This window comes from Platalea leucorodia, assembly GCF_965183815.1.
Source record: "Platalea leucorodia genome assembly, chromosome: 3".
NCBI lineage: Eukaryota > Metazoa > Chordata > Aves > Pelecaniformes > Threskiornithidae > Platalea > Platalea leucorodia.
Window position 1 is genome coordinate 615,582 of NC_138825.1, and position 22,763 is coordinate 638,344.

At 40.6% G+C, this 22,763-nt stretch overlaps 1 protein-coding gene across 7 annotated transcripts in view; it reads right to left on the reverse strand.

The window, feature by feature from the left end:
• Nucleotides 1-22,763, reverse strand: part of RALGAPA2 (Ral GTPase activating protein catalytic subunit alpha 2) — a 135,449-nt gene that overhangs the window by 54,452 nt on the left and 58,234 nt on the right. For 6 of the 7 annotated variants that reach the window (XR_014227753.1, XR_014227754.1, XM_082307650.1 and 3 more), the window contains 13 exons: nucleotides 19,861-19,989; nucleotides 18,307-18,435; nucleotides 16,991-17,049; nucleotides 16,570-16,678; nucleotides 15,867-15,977; nucleotides 14,643-14,711; nucleotides 14,334-14,471; nucleotides 13,635-13,818; nucleotides 10,931-11,702; nucleotides 10,540-10,611; nucleotides 9,419-9,542; nucleotides 8,169-8,324; nucleotides 540-698 (listed from right to left, as the gene is read on the reverse strand). Coding sequence is in view for 5 of the 7 variants with exons in the window: in XM_082307650.1 (XP_082163776.1) it covers nucleotides 540-698; nucleotides 8,169-8,324; nucleotides 9,419-9,542; nucleotides 10,540-10,611; nucleotides 10,931-11,702; nucleotides 13,635-13,818; nucleotides 14,334-14,471; nucleotides 14,643-14,711; nucleotides 15,867-15,977; nucleotides 16,570-16,678; nucleotides 16,991-17,049; nucleotides 18,307-18,435; nucleotides 19,861-19,989 (2,211 nt within the window). In the remaining 2 variants the exon portion in view is untranslated. Of the gene's footprint in view, nucleotides 1-539; nucleotides 699-5,848; nucleotides 5,913-8,168; nucleotides 8,325-9,418; nucleotides 9,543-10,539; nucleotides 10,612-10,930; nucleotides 11,703-13,634; nucleotides 13,819-14,333; nucleotides 14,472-14,642; nucleotides 14,712-15,866; nucleotides 15,978-16,569; nucleotides 16,679-16,990; nucleotides 17,050-18,306; nucleotides 18,436-19,860; nucleotides 19,990-22,763 lie in introns of those variants that run through there. The other variant, XM_082307652.1, reaches the window with a different exon arrangement.

A 22,763-nucleotide genomic window follows, 5' to 3' on the forward strand; every position in this document is an offset into this window, starting at 1 on the left:
GCATAACAATGATTTAAACAGAAAATACTACACCTCAGATAACTTTGTTTGATGTAAGGATATCCAATGCCTACATCGTCCCATTGAGTCAGATTATGACGACGGTCTCAAAAACATGTGAGGTTATGCACGGTACCATACGTACAACAGGAACCAACCCTTACGGGGTGAATTAATAGCAAATAAGGAACTTAAATCTTTATTATTTTGCTTTTATTGCCTCACGCTGGAAATCCACAATGCTTTTAAACATTGTTCTTTGTACAATAACTCCTATGGGTTGAGAATTCGGAAATATTTCTTTGAACGCTAAGCATGAATTTAAAATGAATTAGTAACCATTTCGATAGCTATTAATAATTCTAGTTTTAAAATAAAAGCTCATTGCTGAGCGTACTTTTAAACTGAGATGGACAGACTGTATTTTGTATTTGCTGGAAAAAAAACCCCAAACTCTAAAACACTGAGCTGTAAGTAACAAAACTGTTGGTCACTTGCATAACACTACGATAGATCCAATAAAGCAGTCAAAAACATACCTCCGGTTTCTTCATTATCTCTATGAAAAACATGTGATTCTTCATTGGATAAATAACAATTAAAACATCTCCAAAATCTGTTGGTATAATGCCTCTGCGGTAGTTCCTGGTGTGTTCAGACCAGACGATGTGAACCTCATCATTTCCCAAGTGACGAAGCTGCAACAGCAAATTGGCTCTTTATTAATCAGAGTGATAACAACAGTTTATGAGGGGTCATGGCTTACAAATTGAATTACAATGCTCAATAGTAGAAATATTTCATTACAGAAAAAGTTAAAATATTGTTTTTCTCCAGTTGCTCATGAAAAGATCAGCTAAATAATTTGCTGCATTCAGAACGCATTGTTGTCTGATGGCTTAATTAAGTAATTATCAAACTAGCCATTAGCACAATATGTAAATGTACATTACCTACAATAATTTAAGAGGGAAATCTGAATTACTAGAACAAAACATCGACCAACAGAACATCATATTCCAGCTACAATAAGGTAGCTGTCACAGAAACGTGAAATGCCCTAACTCAGGATGTCAAGAAACTTTCCATCGTGAACCACTATTACTGAATTTATTATAAATATATCCTGGCTGACTCTGTCTGGGGAGGAATTTTGTTTGAAAACATACGCAAAATATCTGGGCAAAGTGAGCTGGAGAAGAATGGGAAATACTGTGGGAATTACCTTTTTATTTGGAGGAGAGTTGCATAAAATATGGATAAAATTTAAACGTGACATATACAAAATGCATCTGAAAGCCTGCGTGTTTGCTTTGTTATTGGAGGAACTGGAGGTGATCTAACAGATGGCAAAAAGTACTTGGCAATCATGTACAAGCTACGCACAATAGTTTCAACTGTAAGCTTTAAAGTTAAAATTTAATCCACATGCAGAATGCCAGCCCAAAGCATAAAGAGAATTTAAGTCCCACTTAAAGCTTAGAAGACCACCCCCCCAGTTCGGTGCTAGCCCCTGGAACGCTGCGCACAATAGAGCTAACAAAGCAGCCAAAACACAGCTCTGCCTTCTTCCCTCTCTGTGCGGGGAAGCTGCTGATTTTCATTGGTAAATAACAACTCCGTAATCTCCATACGCCGTCTACCAGCCTATATTGTGCCCCTGAATTTTCCCTCTTCAGAGCCAGGTAGCACCTTTAAAAGCAAAGACTGTCACTCCTACATATCGGGTGGCAAACTATACCCTAGTTGCCAGAGAAACATGGCAAAAACATAATACGTTACGAGAACCAAACAGTTAAAACTGTGAACTTTGCTTATAGTTTATACTCTAGCAGAGTAAAATAAAGCTAAGTTCATAGAGTGACTTAGCTTCTCAGTTTATTTTAAATGAAACAGAAGATAAGGAGTTGTATTTTATTCACACCTACAAATAAAAGACATTTTCAGTTCTGTTTGAAGAAAATACAAACTATTTGTGTCTTATAAAACCCCGGAAACATTAACCGTGCTATTACTAGAGCTTCTTAGATGTACAAAAAATCAGTACAAATTACTGTTCTCATGGTCATCCCGATTCCTGTGCATTCTCTTGTATTTTCTTAATTGCTCACTAAAAATAAAGCAACATCCAAGAAAATACTTATGTTGATAGTATCACGGTGCAGACTGATACATACAAAACTAAGCAGTAATTTCCATGTATGACAAAATCCTGATTTCACTTTCTGTGAACAGATGCGGCTAAGTGACCTTTAAAAGCGATCGAAGGCAAGATGTAAAGTTGTCTTAAAAAAACCCAAAAATGTGTCTGGCTCCGAGACTTTGTGCACAACAGGTTATACACGCCGAGGATCTAAGTGCTTGGCAAGGCTATTCCGCACACAGCCGAAGCGGAGCTGTAATTTTCTATGGAAGCTGAGCGAAGGAAGGACGCAGCTCACACCAGCTGTATTCAGAGCAGCCCAACGGCGATGCATTTGCAAGCAGTGCCCACAATTTATCAGGCTGAACCCAGCGCATCCTGATACTAGGGTGAGCTCTGGCACTAGCTTCGCAGCACACAGAAAGCCCACAACGGCGGTATTTAGCAACCTCTGCTTTAAAAAGCCCAACAAATAAATATGGAAACAGAATTCTGTAAGGTGAGGCAATTGTCCGGTTGCACAGGGCAATTCACAAACTGAACACAGCTCTTCTTTCTACAAGAACAAACCGTGAAGAAAAGGCTCTGTACTGCCTTGCCCCCTATTGCTTTTGGAGTGATAAACAGCACCTACCGCTATAAAAACGGTAATCAAAATATGTCCAAATACTGCCTAAGAGACCCTTTTTAAATCACGAGGAAGTACGCTGATAATAATCAAATACTTTTCATACTGAAGAATCCCAAAACACTTCGTACTTATATCATGTCCAAGAGAACAGAATTCAGTAAACAGGGAGAAGTTGGACCAACCGGGGCTCGCTGTGCTTGTTTGAGACGGGAAGCGATGGCTCGAAATCTTGCAAACACCGTGTGATAATAAATTACTACCTTTGCTGCAATCCTCATCGCATGCCAGTAACTCATGGTAAAGCCTGAGTTACTACCTATCATTGTTTTGAAGTCATACATCCTTAATCATCGCTTTTATAAGGTATAATGTTCCAAATATAAAATAGGTATTAATCAAAAACAGTTGATCTTGAAAGATAATTTCATTGGTGAAAAACATTATAATAATCTTATCAGTGACAACAAGCCAGCTGCTGTTTTCCTGCGTCGCTCATTCAAAACATAAGCTGTGGGGCAGACTCGGTACCCTGAAGGACGTAAGCAAGTCTTGCCTAAGGGTCCAAAGCAACGCGGAGGATGCGTTTGGAGCCAGAGTGCCATGCCGTGCTCTCCAGGCAGTTTAGGGGCGGGGAAAAAAAGAAAACACTACAGTAAAAAAAAAAAAAAATCCCAAAGCAGCGAGGAAATAAGATATATATCAAAAAGCAAAACCAAACAACAGACCAGCTCAACCACAAGTAGTTTTTTTTAAGTTTATTGCTGACTTGAGCGGTCTCTCTACAAACGTTCAGGGAAGGCAGCTCTTGAAATTGCAACTGCTTCTTCTCCCCGAGTGAGCTGACAGTGCATGAATTTTTAGCCTGCACATAAAACCAGTTTCGCTAACACGAACAAAATATCTACGTTCTCAGCTGCACACGCTCGGGCACAGCCACAGCTTGATGTCTCAGCTACGCCGAGCGTTCAGCGCCTGGAAGCTGGGTCAATGTATAGCTCCTGACGTGCGTCACGCTGTCGTTAATCATATCTGGTCTGCGTTTCCTCAGCCCTAATCTGGGCGCCGGAGCGCAGCCGGCAGCTCCCGAAGCCGCGCGGCCAGCCTCCGTGCTGGGCGGCTCGCCGAGCGCCGCTGCTCCCCTCCGCTTGAGCAAATAGTTTTCAAGGCTCCCCGCTTCGGCCAGGCTGCGCGCTGCCTGCCAGGCAACACGCCGCCGCTGACACTGGTCACGGTACACACCTAATGGCCTGACCTCCTTTCCCTGCTAATTGCATTACACAGCCAGCTGGCTCCAGAGAGGAGTCGTCTGTTTGACTGAAGAATTTCTGCTTTTGGGGAGGCATGGCTGCTACTTTTGCTAAGTAACAGTCGGGCCTGACATCCCCATTGTCTGGCTGACAGTGTACCCATCCTAAAATCTAAGTTTTATTTGTAAATTAACCGAGAAACTTCCTGCCAGAACAGTGCTGCCTGGAGACTGATAATGTGTGCCTTTCATTCCCTTTCACTCTTACTGTATCACTGCCAATTTGTTTTTCTGCTGCTCGCCAGCCCTAGGCTATAAAAGCCTTGTAAGACATAAGTGCAATTATAGTCCTGGAGTCAAATGAATTGGACAAATCCAATAGCACAGCTCTGTCCCCACTTTGCAAACCCCTACAGCAGTTAGATTAGCTGCTAAAAATCTAATCTAGCTCTAGCTAACAAATTTCTGCAGCGAAGGAGCAAGAGTTCAGTATGGGGTTGCAACCAGATTTCTGAATTGAAAAAGTTCTGCTATGACAATGGAGAAGATGGAATAAATCACTTCAAAATTTTGCAGCTCATTTTAAAACCGTTAGGTACAATTTACGTAGAACAGACAGGGGAAGGGAGGATGCTGTTACTATGATTGATTTTCCTTCTTGCCACAAGACGGCCAGATTAAAAAAAAAAAAGTTTAGAACCACTGATGCTGAACCCTACAGCAACAAAAGGTATCAGCTGAATTTTGATTATTCCACTAGAAAAGATTTCTTTCAGGGCTAAGACTTATTTGGAGAGTTTTTTTCCTCCCTCCCCCCCGAATGAGTAATATAATATGTCAGCATATACGTCAAATAAAGGAAAACAAACTGCAAATTACAACTGTGCTGCACAAAAATAAGGGGCCAAGTTCATCCTCAGTGGAAGTGCACTTATTCTTGTGAATTTATACCAGAAATGAATTTATCCTCTTGTGTTCACTAAAAATAAAGAACCATAACAACATATTTAAGTAAGATTACTGCATCTGCTTAATTCCCCAGCCCACAGAATTTATGGCCTGCTGCACTACTTCCTTGGCCAGCAGGTGGTAAGACCTTCTGTTCAGCTCTGGAGCTTGTGAGCCAAGCACACTGATTGGTATTGAATTCTTTTTGCCTGTCTGTAGGCAAAATAAGCAGAGAAGAAACCACAGAAATGACATAAAGATTTTGGAGATAAGGGGGACCTTAGCTCCCAGATAGTATCCGTGCAACCCGATCTGATGGAAGCAGGGGGAAGGCAAGAAAAAAAAAAAAAAAGTTGTGGCCCCCATTGCATCCTGATGGGCAACATGATAAAATCTTCTCCTCCCAGTAATATCGTCCTCTAACACCATATATAGTTGTATTGCAGCAAACATTAAAATAGAGCAGGTACTGAATGACAACATCGTCATCTGCCTTCCTCTCACACGCTGCTATGAAAATAAGAAGCATTAACGGAAAGAAGTAATAAATATAAAATAATCTTTTTAACCTGGACATACCGCCCCAATCATCTGAAGTGAGGACTTAAGCCCAGCATGCACTGTTCAGCGAGCAAGCGCAAGTATTAAAATACTTGTGATGATCTTGAGAGTTGCAACGATCTCGGAGGCAACGTTGCATTTGATCACAACTCTGTTAACCAGGTATCGCAGAATTCAAAAGCGCAGTATCGACAGGTGGGGAAACAAATACATTTTCTTCTTGTTCAGGAGTGTGTTGCAGGCAGGCACGTGTTTCTTTTCGAGCACACGCGCCAGTTGTGGTCTGCACGTGCAAAGGCTGCCAAAATCAACATGGGACTTCTGCGGACTGAGGAATTTCTTTCTGTATCTCAGTACAGGGCCTCCACAGCTAAGGTTCACAACTGGAATGTCAAGAAATCGACGCTTTTAGGGCTGTAAGAGTTCTTGCAGGATGCTTAATATTGTCTTTAGAACTGCTTTGGATATACGCTCATGCTCAAAACACTGGTTTCAAATGCATGTTCATCCATCAGCATTTTCAAAGAATTAGAGAATTATCAATCTTCCAGAAATTTTACAGTGCTTGTGAAACGCATCTTGCCTCCACTCTTAGCTACAGTTTTGTAAAATTTGTTAAGAAGCCTATGCTGATTTGCACAGAAATGCATGCTTGCTTACAAAAGAGCTGTGACAAATTAAACGAAACTGTTCTGTGCAGAAGCATGGAACCAAGATTACACGTTAAAAAAGACCTCTGCAAGTCTTCTGGTGCAGCCCACCGCTTACAGTGGGGCCAGCTCCCGAGGTCCATTAGGTGGCTCAGAGCTTTGTCCTTCTTTACAGGAATACACAGTTTGATCCCTGCGGGGCTCCATTCCTATAGCAGATTTAAGGGTTTTTTTAAAGTCTTAAAGCAATTACTTTGCAGTATTTTCTGTGGATAATATGTACTGGAGCTGGCCTTGTTTCCTAGCACTTCAAGACTTGGATGCTGGCAACTACTAAATGCTTTTGCTTTTTCTTTCTCACAAAGAAGAAATTCTCTTAAAGCAAACACAGGGAAGACAATTAAATAGAATAACCAGACTCTCTCAATGTCTGTGTTAATCCCTAACGTGGGTGGGAATTAGGAGAATTAGTAAAATAGACTGTTGGCAATTAAAGCCCATTTTTCCTCTTGTGGTAGCTCTGTCAGACTGTGCTCTCTCCTCTCCCAGGTGATGTATTACTCAACAGCTAGACGATATTTCACTGCCTTTGCTATGCTTCCATAAAATTCAGGAGCTGCGACTTACAACAGAAGATTAGACTAAACGACCACGATTTGTGTAGGAAAAATAAGACTGGGAAAGACATGGTAGCAGTTCTCCAACGTGAATAAGTCTGCTGCAAAACGATCTGTTCTCCACATCCATGCGGAATAGGGTAAGAAAAAATGGGTTTAAACCGAAGCAAAGTAGATGCTACAAGAAATTTTGTCATGGTACAAAAAGTGGAGCATAGGAATACGTTGCCTAGGGAAACTGTAAAGCATTCATCACTGGAGTTTTTAACTAGCAGCTAGAGAAATACTAGCCCGGAACAATAAAAATACAGATAGTCCTACCTTGGTAAAGTGACGGAGACTATACAGCCTCTTAATATCTACCACAGCCCTACTTCTGTATCCTAAAGTACTCAGATTACATTTTTTTCTCCATAGCCACGTAAATCCACTAATACAGAGATAATGAGTTGCATACATAAAGAGAAACATGTAATTTTGTTGACATTTTTTTTTTTAATGATAGATATCACAATACAAAAGAAAGGATCTAGCTTTACTATTAAATGCTGGGCAAGTTTTCAGGACTGGTTATCAGAAATTCCACCTTTTTATTTCGAGGAAAAGCACATGTTATTTCGAAACTAACTGGACAACAAATACAATCACCCAGTGACACATTTACAGATAATTTTCAGAGCACAATAGCATCACATGGTAGACTGGATGGCTGTAGTAGCATTATTAGCACACATTAACAACCTAGGTAGGACAAGTTGCCAATCCTAATTAGAAAGGCAAAGATTGGGTATGCACCTAAAATCTTCTTTGACTCTAAGCAGCAGTTGGCAAGCACCATAATCTCAAATCACTCCTTGTTAGGAAAGACAAATGATTAAGTACTGATACCAACAAAATTTTGGGCTGGGTTCTGGCCATCTTTGCAGCAGAGTCTGCTTGTCAGAATTGTGAATAACTGGATAATGGCTTTAAATATCAGCTGGCTGCTTTTGGTACTATGCTTGTCACTTCTCTTTCACTTCTTTTCTGTTACATGCTGGACGATTCATCTGTAAGGTTTTATTATGCTGCATTTGGTTGTTTTGTTCTACCAAACTACTACAGTTTTGGCAGGCAGACAACATACAAATGAAATTATTGCTAATATTATTACTAATGGTGGTATTTGAGGCTACCATGGAAATGTTAATTGTGTTTCAGAATCCAGAATTTAGATGCCATTTAATTCAGATAATCTAGCTGCAGAGCACCATGTGGCACAGCAACAATGGCCTGCTAGGACCAGTTAGCACAATCTGTTTTCAGTTTAAACTTTAATTTAAGCACTTAAAGACTACAGACAACATTTTGAAATACACAGCACATTATTTACCTTTTTGGTCAGTGAATCGTCTGAATCTGATGGCATTCTTGTAGACACATGAAAAATTATTTCCACGGTAGAGGTCGCGTAATAGGGCGCCGTTTGTCCTGTGCTGCCATTGCGCTGCAGGCCGCCCATAAACCCACCGTGTGTGGAAAGATCAACCTGATTGATTGAAAGTCGTAATTAGAAGAAATTGGAAAAGACCGATGAATAATCAGTATTTATTTATATACCAAGACTTGGTGAATTTACCACTCTAGAATTCTGTAGCCATCCCAGAGAAAGAGCAGTCTTCCCCTACGGGTTTGCGATCTTTGCGTTACATCTGTCTGTTTCCCATTCCTGCATTTGACATTTACTAGAATTACACATCTCTTAACTAGGGACTGAGTCGTCATCTATACGGCTATTTCAGCTTCCTTCCAGCAAACAGCAGCAAGGAAGCAAAAGCATTCTGTCATGCGCAGCTGTGCTAAGGGCTATGCGCGGCTTAGCAAGCCCACTCAAAGCATACACAGCCAGAAATAATTATAAAGTGCAGAGAAAATACAAACAATCAGAAAAACTGCAAAAGAAATTGAAGATTTGTACAAAAAGAAAAACCTTAGAAGAAATCATTCTAGAAGATTACTAAGAAGAAACGCCTCTCTGAAGACAAGCCTGTGTCCCAAAGCTTATTTTCTTCCCCAACTGCGTCAGTCTAACCAGGGATGCTACCTCTCCCTGTAGACCTTATGTCACTTAAATCCTTAAACATGAAACGCAGCTGCTACATATTTCCAAAACACATATATGTTTGTGTCATTTAGGTTACTGACACACCATTTCAACAATGCAAACTAAAACCAAACGTTTTGTCCTTCGAAAAGCAGTCATGTGGCTGGGTAAGTGGTCTGACCATGTGAAGAGCTAAAAGGAGCTAAAATTAAGGTAAAATTATGCTATAGCTCTTCATGACGCAGAAAGCAGAAATGTCCGCTGTAGCACCACCTGTCCATCAGAAACAGGAAGGATCCGTTCATCCAGAAGCAGCATGTGGGTTTACAGAAGTCTGCTAAAAAGGTGATCTTTCAAGTACTGCTAAATATTAGTGAGTATTAAAATTTATCTTTCTTTTTTTTGAGAGTTAAAAAATACGCAGTGATATAAGCAGTTTGTTTTCCATTTACCTATTTTAACCATCTTACATTGATTTTTGTAGGTCTTCAGATCAAGTATGTTAGCTTAAAAAGCTTGCCTCAATTTATGACTATTACCTCCCAGCCCAGTCCAGCAACAAAATCTTCGTATGCCTGGCTTCCCCTTGCATTGGAGAGTATTGAACATTTGTCCTCCTGTCCTTCTGCAATGTAAAACACTGCAATCTTGTGAGTTTCACGGCTGTAATTAGATATAAAAAGAAATGAAAGTTAAAGAAGTTTTAGCTCAAAATGATTTTTTAGATCACCTGTGCTCAGAAGCTCTGAACAGGGGACCACGTTTAGCTCTGCATGTCCATTTCTTCTATGCACACAAATACATCGCTCAATTTCCGTTGCAGAAATATATTTTCACCATTTTTTTCCCCATGCCCACACTGCAGAGACACCACAGTTCAGAGAGCGGAGCCGAGTCTATTCCTCCTGTGCATCAGCGAAAGAATTGATGACCAAGTTCCAATTACAGGGCTAATCGCTTACATCTGTGCAACCTTGCCAAAGACAGTATGATTGCACAGGTGTTAATGGGAGCATAATTTGACCTACAGAATTTTAATTATAGGGTGATGATATATGAGAAAGAAAAAACATTATTGACTTTCGGATCCCGGGTTGAGTTTTAGAAGGCTGACAGTGACAGCTGGCTTCTTTGAAAACAAGCTGAGTGGATTTGGTATGAAAATTGTTGGGATACAAGAAAATCAGAACTCTAACGCTGCAGACATTTTTCAAATAGCTATACGTCAAGCAATGAAAAATAAAACAATATTCAGAACTCTATTCTGCGACTACCTGGCTGTAGGGTAGTTGTATGGAATTACCCCTTAAAATACTGCTTTTGACACATGGATCATCCTGCAGAAAGCAGTCCTTTGTGTGAGCTGAGCCAAGGCGGAAAAAAATTTTGGAACTTCTTCCCTCCCCTCCCAGCTAAAGAAAACAGGAAATAAGTTGCCGTGTCTTATTATCTGCTACTGATTTTGAATCCTATGTGTACAGTACCAGTGAATATAGCTTGTCCATTCAGAACTCTTTAGAAACAAAGAATCCACTTTTCATACAAATATTTGTATTGCTAGCACATGCAATGTTAATGAATTTTTGGGTTTGGTGACGGACTTATTCTTTCTTTGGAAACGCTAACCTTATCAATGGTGTGTTTAGTAAACATTACCTACCATTGGCGGGAATCCAGATTTTTCAGTTCTCGCAGTAATTTTGAATTTTTCTTAAGAAGATGAAAGCTTTTTCTATAAATATATATTAAAAAAAAAAAAGATTTGAAGGAAAATGCAACACAGTACAGACACAGTATTTTCTCATTCAAATACGTAAGAGAAGGGGATCAAATTAGCAGGATTCAAATAATTTTTATTATTATTATTATAAACAATCTGCAGATGTCTATTTAAAATAATCACTGAAGGAGGCATATGTAAAAGTTCAAAAGTATGCTCCGACTACCACCCAGCTATATAATTCTCGCTCTCTTAAGCGTGTACACGCTTGGAGGTAGAAGTGAGAAGAGTAAAGAGTAGCAAAAACATGTTCTGAATCCTCTCTTCCTACCTTCTATCCCAGGAGTTCATTCCCAAGTCATTTAGCAACAGCCGACAGAAATAAAAGGATGCTTGAGGTTCAGCAGGACGTGGTTCTTCTTGACGGGCCACCTTCATACTGAAGTCCGAGCTGCATTTAAATATATACTCTTTTTCCTGGGCACTCTGCCTCATCAGGGCTTCGGTGATCGCGTTCTCTTGGTCGTAGCTCACACCAAAGGGTGGCGGCGATGGCTCATTCAGCTTTCGCTGGGGATGTAAAAGGCATTCAGGACTGGTGTTACCGATCTTTTCCAGCAGCTGGTCGAGAGCGTCTTCTCCTTCTTCCACCTGAGAAATGTCTTTCTGGGAAATGTAGTGGTGCTCAGGGTTGCCTGAGATCACAAAGGCGTTCGTTGCGCTCTGCCGCGGAAGGCAGCCCTCCAACGGTCCATACAATATTCTGCCATCCCAAGAGTACTTCCCTGAGATGTCTCTGACAATTACCCTTACGTCCGAGGGGGCTGCTGCTGGTTCAGTGTCTGTCGTCTTCTCTGCGGGGATTTGGAGGTAAGAGATAAGAGTACTGTCATTAAACACGAAGAGCTGCAGGTTGGGACTCCGGAAGACTTCTGAGGACAGCTCGGAGGACTCCACATAGGAGTTGTCGTGGTTCTCGCTAAGGAGACTGTGGAGAATGGCAGGGCCTCCGCTGAGCGGGTAGTGGCTCAGGTGATTCACCAGGTGAGTCATAACCATCCGTGCCGTTAAAGGTATCAATTCTAAGTTCCTCCTCCTTTTTTCTAAAATGATCAATGAAAAGATACTAGATCAGTAAGAGCAGCAAGAAGTAATTAAAAAGAGCGTCTGCAAATTTCTGTCATATTTCAGAAGCTTGCCTTAGTTGTCCTCCTAATCCTTCCTGTTCAAGAAGCTATTTACAATCACTTTCCAAGAAATTCTGCCTGTCACAGGTTTTGTTTTATTTTACCACAGGCCTTTGATATTTAGCCTACAGTCACATCCAGGACTCCATACCACATGCTAGAAGTCCTGCACACCGATCCCACAACGCCTGCTCTCACTACAGTTTCACCTGGCGGGTTAAGGTGTCTCTCCTGACCGCCTGTATTCCCCCAGTCTTCCCCACAACAATCGTAGCAAGAGAGGGACAGGGCACGAGAAGCAAAGGTAAACCAGGGAATGCAGCTAAAAACTGATGCTTCGCGATCTTTAGCAGCGTGGCGGTAAAGTTTGCTGTATGAGGCAGGAAGGGACTTTCTGGATCCCAAGATGTTCCCCTCAGCACAGGGAAATACATCAGTTATTTCATAAATCGATCATGCTCTGAGTTACATGTGCCTCCACTTCTCCTACTGGAATGTTATTCTAGAATATCACCCCTCTTATAGCCCGAAACCTTCTAATTTCCAGTTTTTGTTCGTATTCAGTTTAAAACCATTTTTCTTCCATTTCCTCTTTCCTTGGTATTTTTACCTTCTAATGCACTTTTAAACATCAGGTATATCCCTTTTCAGCCTTTTGCCAACCCCAAAAAGCCTCCTCTCATAAAAAAGGCTCCTTATTCTTTTCCTGAATCCCCCAGTAGTAAAGCTCTGAATTAATCTTTTTCAAAAACAAACCAAAGAACTTGTAGGGCACCAACATATCCGAGATGAGAAACATCCCGTTCTACCTAAAATGACAAAAGTACCTGACACGTAACTTTCTTTCTGCTATTCGCAACACATCGTACTCAGCAAGAAATCTGCGTATAATAGGTTTTAATGTTTTTAACCTTTTGTTAAGACTAAAAGTATGTAAACAAAACCAAAGAAAACACGCTGTAGGACTGAAAAATAGTACAGTATCAAAACCTGAAAATACTACTTTAAAGCATCGCTGCCAATCCAACATTATCTCACACAACTTCATATTGCATCTGTACTTTCGATTCAACTGCAGAAATACATTAATGCATATTAACATGTGAAATTACTTAAAATGGACTTAATTCATAGTTGAACAGCCATTGTTTTAAAGGTTATTTTTAACAAGTGTTGGAAATAAAGATGATCTCTATGATAAATCACTTGGAGATAAATGATTTTGTATGTTTGGATGCATACTTTTAAGTTGACTTTAAAAAGTTAGTAAGATAATGTACCTAGATCCAAATAATCTCTTTTCACCTTAGACACGGGTAGATGGTGAATCAGCAGGAATGGCATAGTTATACAGCTGCAGAATTTGGTTTGAGTCATACATCAGGTTCTCAAATCACTCAGAACAAGGAAATTATCTATGACAACAGAGTAACTTCCACTGAGAAATTCAAGGACAGCTGCGTGCTTCTGAAAGAAGTCTGATTTGGGGCTTATCTTATTTGTTGAATTTAATTCTATATACTAAATTATAAGTAGTACCAAACGCCAAACCAGCTTCTCAGTCTATCCTCTCCCTGAACAACTTTCTTGCTATACAGCGCCTGAGAGTCATTTTCTTTCTCCTGTGATCTTCATGAAGAACAATGCCAGCAACAAACTCGAACATCCTATTACAGAGGCAACTGAAATTCATTAAAAAAAGGGCACTGCCCAGTTTTCAAGGAATAGTTGCTATGCACAGCAAGGAGAAGCACATTTTCACGGAAGAGATGTAACCTGGGAAGCTTTATTTCCTAGCTGCTGAATGCTGGCACGCTGGTCCTCACCACGCTCCGTGAACTCTCTTACCCTCGGCGACAGTGAGCAGGTTGCTCAAATCCGTGGAGGAGTGGCACTGGGCTGGCTCAGAGCTCTTGACATTCCCCAGTGGCAAAAATGGGTCGTAATCACTGGACGAGAGATCCGCCAGACTCAGCACGTAATGGCTTTGCTGAGTATACGTGCTGGAGCCGTTCACGCAGCAGTGCAGAACCTGCAAGGAGACAAGCATGAGGCTGAAGAAGTAGTAAAGTGTACGTTACAGTACCCACTCAAAACACGTTCAGCGAGGAGGGACCCACCATCGTTTTTACATTGTGAAAGCCAGGACATGCTACAAAAACCATCTATGTCTAAATACAGTGTTTTTAAAATAACACTCTTCATGAGCACTTATTTTGTACTTTAACAGCTCACTTCAGGATTTATTCTGTATTTTAACAGTCCATTTCAAATACTTCAAATATTTCTGCAGATTGTTTTCCCTGGGTCGTTGTTTTAAGCATTTTTACCTTTCTGTCTTCACCATCCTCTGCCTATTCTACATCTCTGATCTTATCATCTTAACATTTTACATTCTTAGCTTCTCGTCTATATGACTTCTGCCCACACTGTGAGAATTCATTATCTTCTACAGCTTGCCAAAAATGCCTCTGTGCCTAACAGGATCTGCGAAAGGCATCTCTAAACATCTAGACACAATAAATTACGTTCATTCCTCATACTCACTCTGTAAATATAGTCCAGCAAAGGAGCTTTGGATGCATGTTGATCTTCAAGAACACCAGCAGACACCGGCTCCAGTAGCATTTTCATGGGTAATGCCATACACCAATCCAACAGGCAAAGTAGCAGTGAAACTATAAACTAAACAGAAATATGTAACACATTATTTAGGTATATTCTACTAAATTCACCGAAACTTAAAGGTATGAGTTTGAAAGTTTAAAATACAACTCTGGTTCCAAGTGACTTCATTTAATAACCACCTCGAACAACACAAAGAAAGAACGGAGACTGCTCTTTTCAGTGACGTACCTTTTTATCTGCTTCCACAGAGGAGTATTCAGCACTCGGCAAAAGAAATGCAATAGTGGCCACAAGGATCTACATTGAAATAAACAAAATTCCAGAAAGACGTTTAACTTCTTTCACTATAAAGACAGAGCATGAACTTCATTTGAACAGGGTATGGAAAAGGTTAAATTCTCTTAAGAGCATTTAACTGCCCTTGTAAATCAACGTCCAAGTGAAACGAAAAGCTTTACTGAGCATTTTGGAAATAAATCACTACAAATGAGAGAAGTACACTGGCCCTAGGACTCCAGCAAGTACATCTCCTAACAATAATTGCAGAATACAGAAAAGTTAACATAAAGTCACAGCTTGTTGTTAATCCTGATTTAGGATCCTGCCAACTACGCCACGTGAGGGGAGGTGCATTTAGAATTGGTGAAGGTTTAAACGGCTGTTTTAGTGCTAGTGGGTCAGAGTTTATAGGCATTTCTAATTTGGAAATTTTTGTTTGTCCTTCAGTCAGTTGCATTTCATCTGCTGCTCCCATCAGTAGCACATTTCTCTCTATCCTCCTCCTGCAAGGGGACCATAAGGAACATATCCTTCACACCTCGCACTGCCATCCAGGGGTGTGCAGCTGCTTGCAGCGTGGCTGTTAGAGCCGCAATATTAGGTACTGCAGCCGTTGGCATTAAGCACCGATAATCAATGGTCAGATGCCATCTCCCATCCGGCTTTCGGACTGGCCAGGCTGGTGAATTGTACAGGGAGTGGGTTCTGGAAATAACGTGCCATTTTCCCAAGTCTGCTATTACTTCAGAAATTCAGTTGCGTGCCGCAGCAGAAATTGGGTATTGCGGTACATTAGTGACCTCTGAATCAGGGAGCGCAGGGGCTGCACCGAGCACACACACTGGAGCCTCCCGATTTTTATCGGGGTTCGGGTTGATATTTGAACCGAAGGACCACACACCGCTGTCCGGCAGGCGCCAGGTTCGGCCGTTCAAAACGTTGAAACCCAAAATATTTTCATCATGATCCTTGATTGCAAAGGCAGTAGACAACATGTGCTTCTTGCCCCAGAGCCATAAATTAACTTCCAGGGTTTGGCAAATAGCACTTGCTCTGTTCACTCTGGTAATTTTAACTCTTAGCCATCCAGGTCGTAGCTCAAGTAAGGAATTAAGGAATTAAGACAGTTTTGCATACAATTTCCACACAAACATTTTAAAGAAACTGACATACTTCAGTAATTTTTCTGGACAGAGAAGATTCGTACTTCTGAAGCTTTTGCCAATAAGAAACCAGCAGCTGAAGAACATCACAGGCCACTTGAGCTACCAGTTTATTAGAAAACTGGAGGAAAAGAAAAGCTGATTAAAAGCCAATATCCAGATACAATACAATGCATTCAGTTTTTCTACATTTTACATTATTTCGCATCTATACAAACAATAAAAATGTTCATGTTGCAAAATCAGACTGTCAGCACTAGGAAACAGCTGGCTTGACATTGTCTATGTAACCTTAACTTGGTCTGTTGTGGAAAGGGTCTTTAGGTACATAATCACGTGCTATTTTTGCAAATATTTTGCACTTCTGTATAGGATACCACCTTGGTGACACTGACGAACTGTGCATATAGTCCTTGGCAACTTCACAGGAGCCGTAAGGGTCTGAACCATGCTCGCTGAATATAATGAGCTACTGATTACATGCAAAGGTTGAGAACTGGGAGACATCTTTCTGAAGATGGCCAATGCCACGTCACTAACACTATGCAAAAAGTCCCAAGCAGTCGTGTGTTACGCAGCATCCTGTCATTGCTTTAAGCAGCAAAAAGACAAACCAGCAGATTGTGCTCCGTATAACCAGCAACTATTTAAAAAAACTGAAAATACCTTTTTTACACAGTGTTAATTGACAACAGAGACTGCCATAGTAATACCTTCAGCGTCACACCTATGACATTGATAGCTTCCTTCACTTGGGGATGGTTTGTGCACTGCGTCAGCTCTTCACATATCCAAACTCCAAGGCCACAAATGGCTATGCATCTTTTTAAAAAGAAAAAGTGGTTTTGTCAGAAGTTTTAGAACAATATTTAGAAAAAAGGAAAAAAAAAAGAAAAAAAGAAATGCACAAAGATCCAATCTCTCTTTTCCTTCTCTCAGGTCACACAACAGGTCAACACCTTCATGGCACAGAATGAACTTCATGTCAATACGGCTGAAGTGAATAACTCATCCAAATAGGATCAAACCACAACGCAGTAGTAACAACTCAGCTGTACAAGCACCAAAAAAAAAAAAAAAAAAATCAGTAGCAAGAAAGATTTTCCCTTTTTTTTCTTTTACTCAATATTTTACCTTGCAGCTTCACTTGGCTCCTCTGTAGCATTCTTCAATAAAATATTTATGAGGTAGCACTAAAATAATAAAATAAATTAGAATAAGCATCTTTTTCATACATCTACTGTATTTAAAGTTGTTTAATTTTGACATAGTTACAAGTGAAATAACTTTAATTCTCAGTCTATTCTTAAAGCATTTTTACTACATGCCGATTTTATTTTGTCAAGGGAGAAATACTTACCGATTACAACTCAAATATACAGGCCCTTGCGGATCAATCTAATGGACTTAAAATCATGTACAGGCAGCAAGATGGAAATCAATTCATTTTCAGAATGATGGGTATTTATTAATGATGAGTGGCGATCACTTGATAATACAAACTATAGCGTTTAAGTTCTAAGCAAGCCATGCTTTGAAAAGTGTAGTGTATTTTTTAGTACAGAAAAGACACTTTTAAAATCCAGACTGTTTTAACACACCTCCAATGCCTCTCCAAGGCCTGATGAAGAAAGCAAGAACAGGAGCCAAACGTGCTAATGGTTTTGCATTCTCTCCAGTTCCGCCTTCTCAGGCCGCATGAGGAATTTGGAGATTCCTCCCCAGCTGTACCTAACTTTGCGCAGCGGATCAGCGTGGTGCCTCAAGTTTATCGAAAAGCAGCGGAGGCTTATGTGAGGGCAACCGTGCCCTCCCGCAAGTGATGCTCCAGGTCACCTTTTTTGGGTCTTTACGGAACAGCATGTGTGATTTTTTTTTTTCCCCACCAAGAGTATTAGTGTGAAGGTCATTAAAATAAAAGGCTTTCCATCCAGCAAACCAATTCATGCCTCTGAGTGTCCCACTGAAATTAATTCTCAGGGAAAAACCATTCACGTAAGTTGATGGTTCCGTCTAACAGTGGAATTTTCTTAACATTTTACTATAATACCAACAAGGCAAAAAATATCTCCCCTTACGGACACCCCACATCTCTTACAGGACAAGCTCATATACACAGATACAATGAACGGACACTTTAAATAATACCATCAACATCATTTAATGAATTGACCTGACAGGCATCTGGCTGGAAAACATTGCGTTTGATCATAGCCAGTTCACTCTCCTTGAAAATAAAATGTAATTTGCAGTATCTAAGCTTTGTTAATTTTATGGAGCACATTAAGCAATGCTTATCAAATAAGTACATATAATATGTGCAGTTGTGGGGCTTTGAGGAGAAAGAGGGGTTTATTTTTTAAACAAAAGGTGCACGGTAAAAATGAAGTGACTATGTAATAAAAATCTGTTAGGTTACATAAGGATTTAATAATAACGTGTGACTTTACCTTCACATCTGCTGTTCCTGCAATGATATCACCAGCTTCTGAAATGGGCCGCAAGAGTGGGATTTCTTGGTAGATATTTGGAAAGCAAACAAGAGAACCGAGGATGGTGTGAGCTTCTGAACGGGGAGCCTAACGAAGGAAAAGTAAACAAAACCATTTTCTTCATAAAATTATGAAAGTAGCATAAGCCACGAGGCTAGCGTCTATCACCATCAACACCAGCTGTGCTGTGTTCACAACGCAACATCAAAAGCGTCCCAAGGAAGGTGTCCTGGTAGCTGTTCCTTTACACCTACAGCAAAAGCAGCATTAAAGCAGCAACTCGCAGACACTTATTTGCCTATGCTTTTTGCTGCTGTGCTGCTCTGCTCTTTTTCTGAGGCCGAGCTTCTCCCCCAGCAGGGATCTAGCCCCACTCCTGAGCATATTCTGCATTTTTAATACCTCCTCTGTCATTGCACAATCCAACTATCAGCGATTTGGTGTCAATAAAAAATACAGAACAACCTAAAGAAAAGCTGAGTGAGAGTTTTAAGCGCTAATCCAGCACTACTATTAGCTGACTGTGTGATGTGAAGGATGGCACAATGCACTCAAACTGACTGTATACATGATAAAAATGCGTAGAGAGATTCCTACTTCAATAAAATCATCAAAAGCGACATGGCATGAGCTATAAATGCATTTAACTACTGCTATATAATCTTGCATAATGTTGAAAATACAACGCATGCTAAGTTTTATGCGTGTAGGGGAAATGGAAGGTGGTGTTGGATTCCCCCCCCCCCATGGAAAGCTGAGTTTTCATTTCTTATTAGCACTTTAAGCTTTGGATCAATGATCAGGCTGATCAGTTTTTTTAGAGAGATGTGAGAAAATTAGTGGCTGTAAACTCCTTGAAGGACAACGGAAGAAGCGTGGCTAGGCTCACCATTTCAGTCCTGCTGAAACACGAGAGGGCCGTGTCCCTGTGCAGGGCCACCCGCTCAGCGGCGCAAATGTCAAGAGCAGCGGTAAAAGCACTTGGCCAAAATGGACAGAAAGGTCTCCCCTGAGCTGGTGTTTCAGGTACAGCAAAGCTTTCCTGTTTTTCCCAGGGCTGCCAGACCTTTACCCTTATCTTGGCATCCCACCATTGATCTGCTGTTTTACTTAGTCTTCATTAATTTAATCATTGAGAGTCACATTTCTATTAGTGTTGATATTCAGCAGGAAATTCTGTATTACCAAAAGAGTTCCGTATTTTCAGTATATGCTCACTGAAAAAAGCTAATGAGATTCTGAAATCCAAGCCCTGCTTTTAGCGCGCAAGCGTGCTGCAATATTAGCGAGGATACGATTTCTCACGCTTTGGCCTTTTGATGAAACACCTTTGCAATACTAGTATGTCACCTTATCCCGCAATTTCACACATCAGCTGCCATGGTATCTGCCCCCAGAGCCCCGTTTCGCATTGCGCTAACGAGTCAACACCTGTTAGAGCGGAGACATCCAAACCTCGTTAGCAAGCGCGCGCTCTCGGGGGACAGGGGCACGGGGCATTGCCATACTCGCCTCCAGCGTGTCTGCGCTCAGGACCCTGGCCGCCGCGGTAACGAAGTCTCCTATCAGCATCGTAAAGCCAGGTAAGCCCAGGAAGAAAAACCAAGGCGGGCAGTGCTTTATGATGGTATTTAAGATATCCTGAAAGAGAAGTTACTTGTTTGAGAAGAAATAAGCAAAACAAAACAAACAAGCAAGCAAGCCCAAAACGCAAAGGGAGAGTTTGAGAAGATGTAACTTTGCAATTCACCAGTTCCACACTAATCGAGGTGATAATTCACAGAGCCACACAGCTCTATCTATGACCGATCGTCACGTAACAACCACTACTTTCCGCTGCAGGTGCATTTAGTAGGAAAAGTGCATTTTGTATTTTCGTAATATTTGTACTCTTAAATTCCTATTTCAAAAAAAAAAAAAAAAAACAACCAAAAAAAACAAAAAAAAAAAAACAAAAAAAAACAAAAAAAACCAAAACAAACAAAAAAAACCAAAAAACAAACCAAAACCAAACACCCATGTCTCTGTGTCCATGCATAAAAGAACTGTTCTCCTGTTAAATAAGACTTCAGATTCAAAACATTCAAACCGTTAATCAATTTAAGATGAAGCATTACACCACTCCAATTCTTAAAATCGCATTACTCAAAATTCTGCAGCCATAAAACCATGAGATGACACAAATGAGTGCCGCCTTTGCCCTGAAGGACCTCAAGGCAGTAGCTGACAGCAGGTGGCTTACTACTGTCCGGCTGCTCCAGCACATACCCGACTTTTTTAGCTGTTCTGGACCAGCTGAGAAATACAGCGATGTCAAATGCAAGAAGTGATCATACACAGCACGGTAACACAGATAAATCTATGCTAACTAGATTATTCTAAGTCACTCTTCTAAATAATTAAGATAGCACATACAGATAAGCCTTGGGGAAAAAAACACGTTTTGCTGAACTTCTGAAGGAACAGAGGGGTTTTTTGTTTTTAAGAGGTAGCACTATATGTGTAAGAACAGACCACCGACCACAGCTTTGCTCTCGTCATTACCCTGTGACACAGAACACATTTGAGATAAGCGTTTCAACTTTAATCCTTCCACGTTTCAGTTCTTCACAGTCTCCAAATCAGAGCAAAGTTCCTGTATTTGAGTTAAGATTTCCTTCCTAAAAGGTTTCAGCAGGTTTAAAATTAGGCACAAAATCTATGTAATCCTTACCTGCAACATTATATTTGCTGAAGAATTAGATAAAGCTATTTCTATATTGCATAGAAAATTATTTTTCATCTCAATAAAATTTCAAAGAAAAGTTGCAAAGGAAAACCATTTTCAGTGTCCATCTTTACCGGTTTTATGATGTGTTAAAGAAGGCTTGGACTTAAATTTAGTCCCGGAGTATGTCCATACACTCAATTTCTACATCAGAAACTAAAAAAGTCAAACTCATTTCTCTCTATATGAAGACGTGCTTTAACCACACTAGTAGTTTCTCAAAGCACTGCTAAACACCCGGAGGGAGCCTATTTAGTGTGCTGCTAAGTATTCACAGCAGTAACATCCTATGAAATAACTGTTATATATTTTAAATAAATAATATTAGTTTTTAACATAGTAGCAGATAATGCTTTCACTTTCCTGAATAAGCTAAAATGCCACTCGAGTTAATGTTTAAACTAGTTTTAATCACTTCCTTTGATACATTTTAAAGTCAATATCAGTCAATGTAAACATTCGGAAGGAGAGAGCAGATGGGTGCAGCAGCTCATAAAGTGGGTGGTAAACTCACTCCCCGAGCAGAACAAAAGACCCACCTTTCTGTAATTAAGGGTCTGATTAATGCACCGGGCTCCTCACAACACAACGCACCTGTAATTACGGACGGAGCCAGGTACTGTGATGTGTTTGGTCTCTGAATAATTGGGCATCAAACTATAGAGCGGCAGATGGGAGTACACTTCTGTTGACATATGCCACAATAAAAGAGCCCGAGCTAACCTGGCCCGAAAGGTAACAGAACGTAGGAAGTACAAAGACCTGCTACAAACAACGGTGTTAACTCCTGTCCTCGCTCCATCAATCCCATCTGTTAAATACCACTGTAACGATCATCCGGCTCCATCGACTCTTAACTACCATCACGGTATAGAACACTTAGAAAATGGGGATAAAACAGCAATTGCAAAACCGTTAATTTAGTATATATAATTATAATATAATCATATATTATCACAGATTAATATCTGTGAGTTTACAACGCAGCTTAACTAATACAACTTTAACAAATGCTGACAACACACACGTTCCACAAAGGTGCAAGAATGCGGTTGCGGGGATCTGCTCACTGTTTATCCGATGTACTCCTACTAAAAAAAAAAAAAAAAAAAATATTTTTCATAGTAAGAAACCTTTGGGAAGTTTCTTTTGAAAAGCTAATGAAACAATCCTCTATTTCCCTTTTTTGTTACGTAGCTTCGAACTGGTGAATCCACAGCACAGATCGTACGCGGCGGTGATCCAACACACGCGCAATGTCAGAAGTCAACAGCGCACAAGGGAGCCCAGAGCAAAGCATGTTCAGCCTCGCTTTCCATTACTTTCCACCCCCATTTCTCATCTCAGGCATTTCAGGATAAATTTGTGATAGTTTGAGGGACTTCATTTAAACTGGCACGGGACAGACCACGTCCTGGCTGTAACACCGTCGTTCTACTCGGGCTCACTCCAAACAGAGCGGACGGGAAAGAATCCCCTCCCCGGGAAGGCGCTTACAGGTCAAACGGGACAGCTTTCCTCCCATTTCCCAGTTAGCACGCTCACGCACAACCCAGCTAACAATAAAAGCATGATTTCACGCAGTGATTCAGTAGCGTTGCGAGCTTATCAGAAGATTCAGGCTTATGAGAAAGTGACCGAGTGAGAA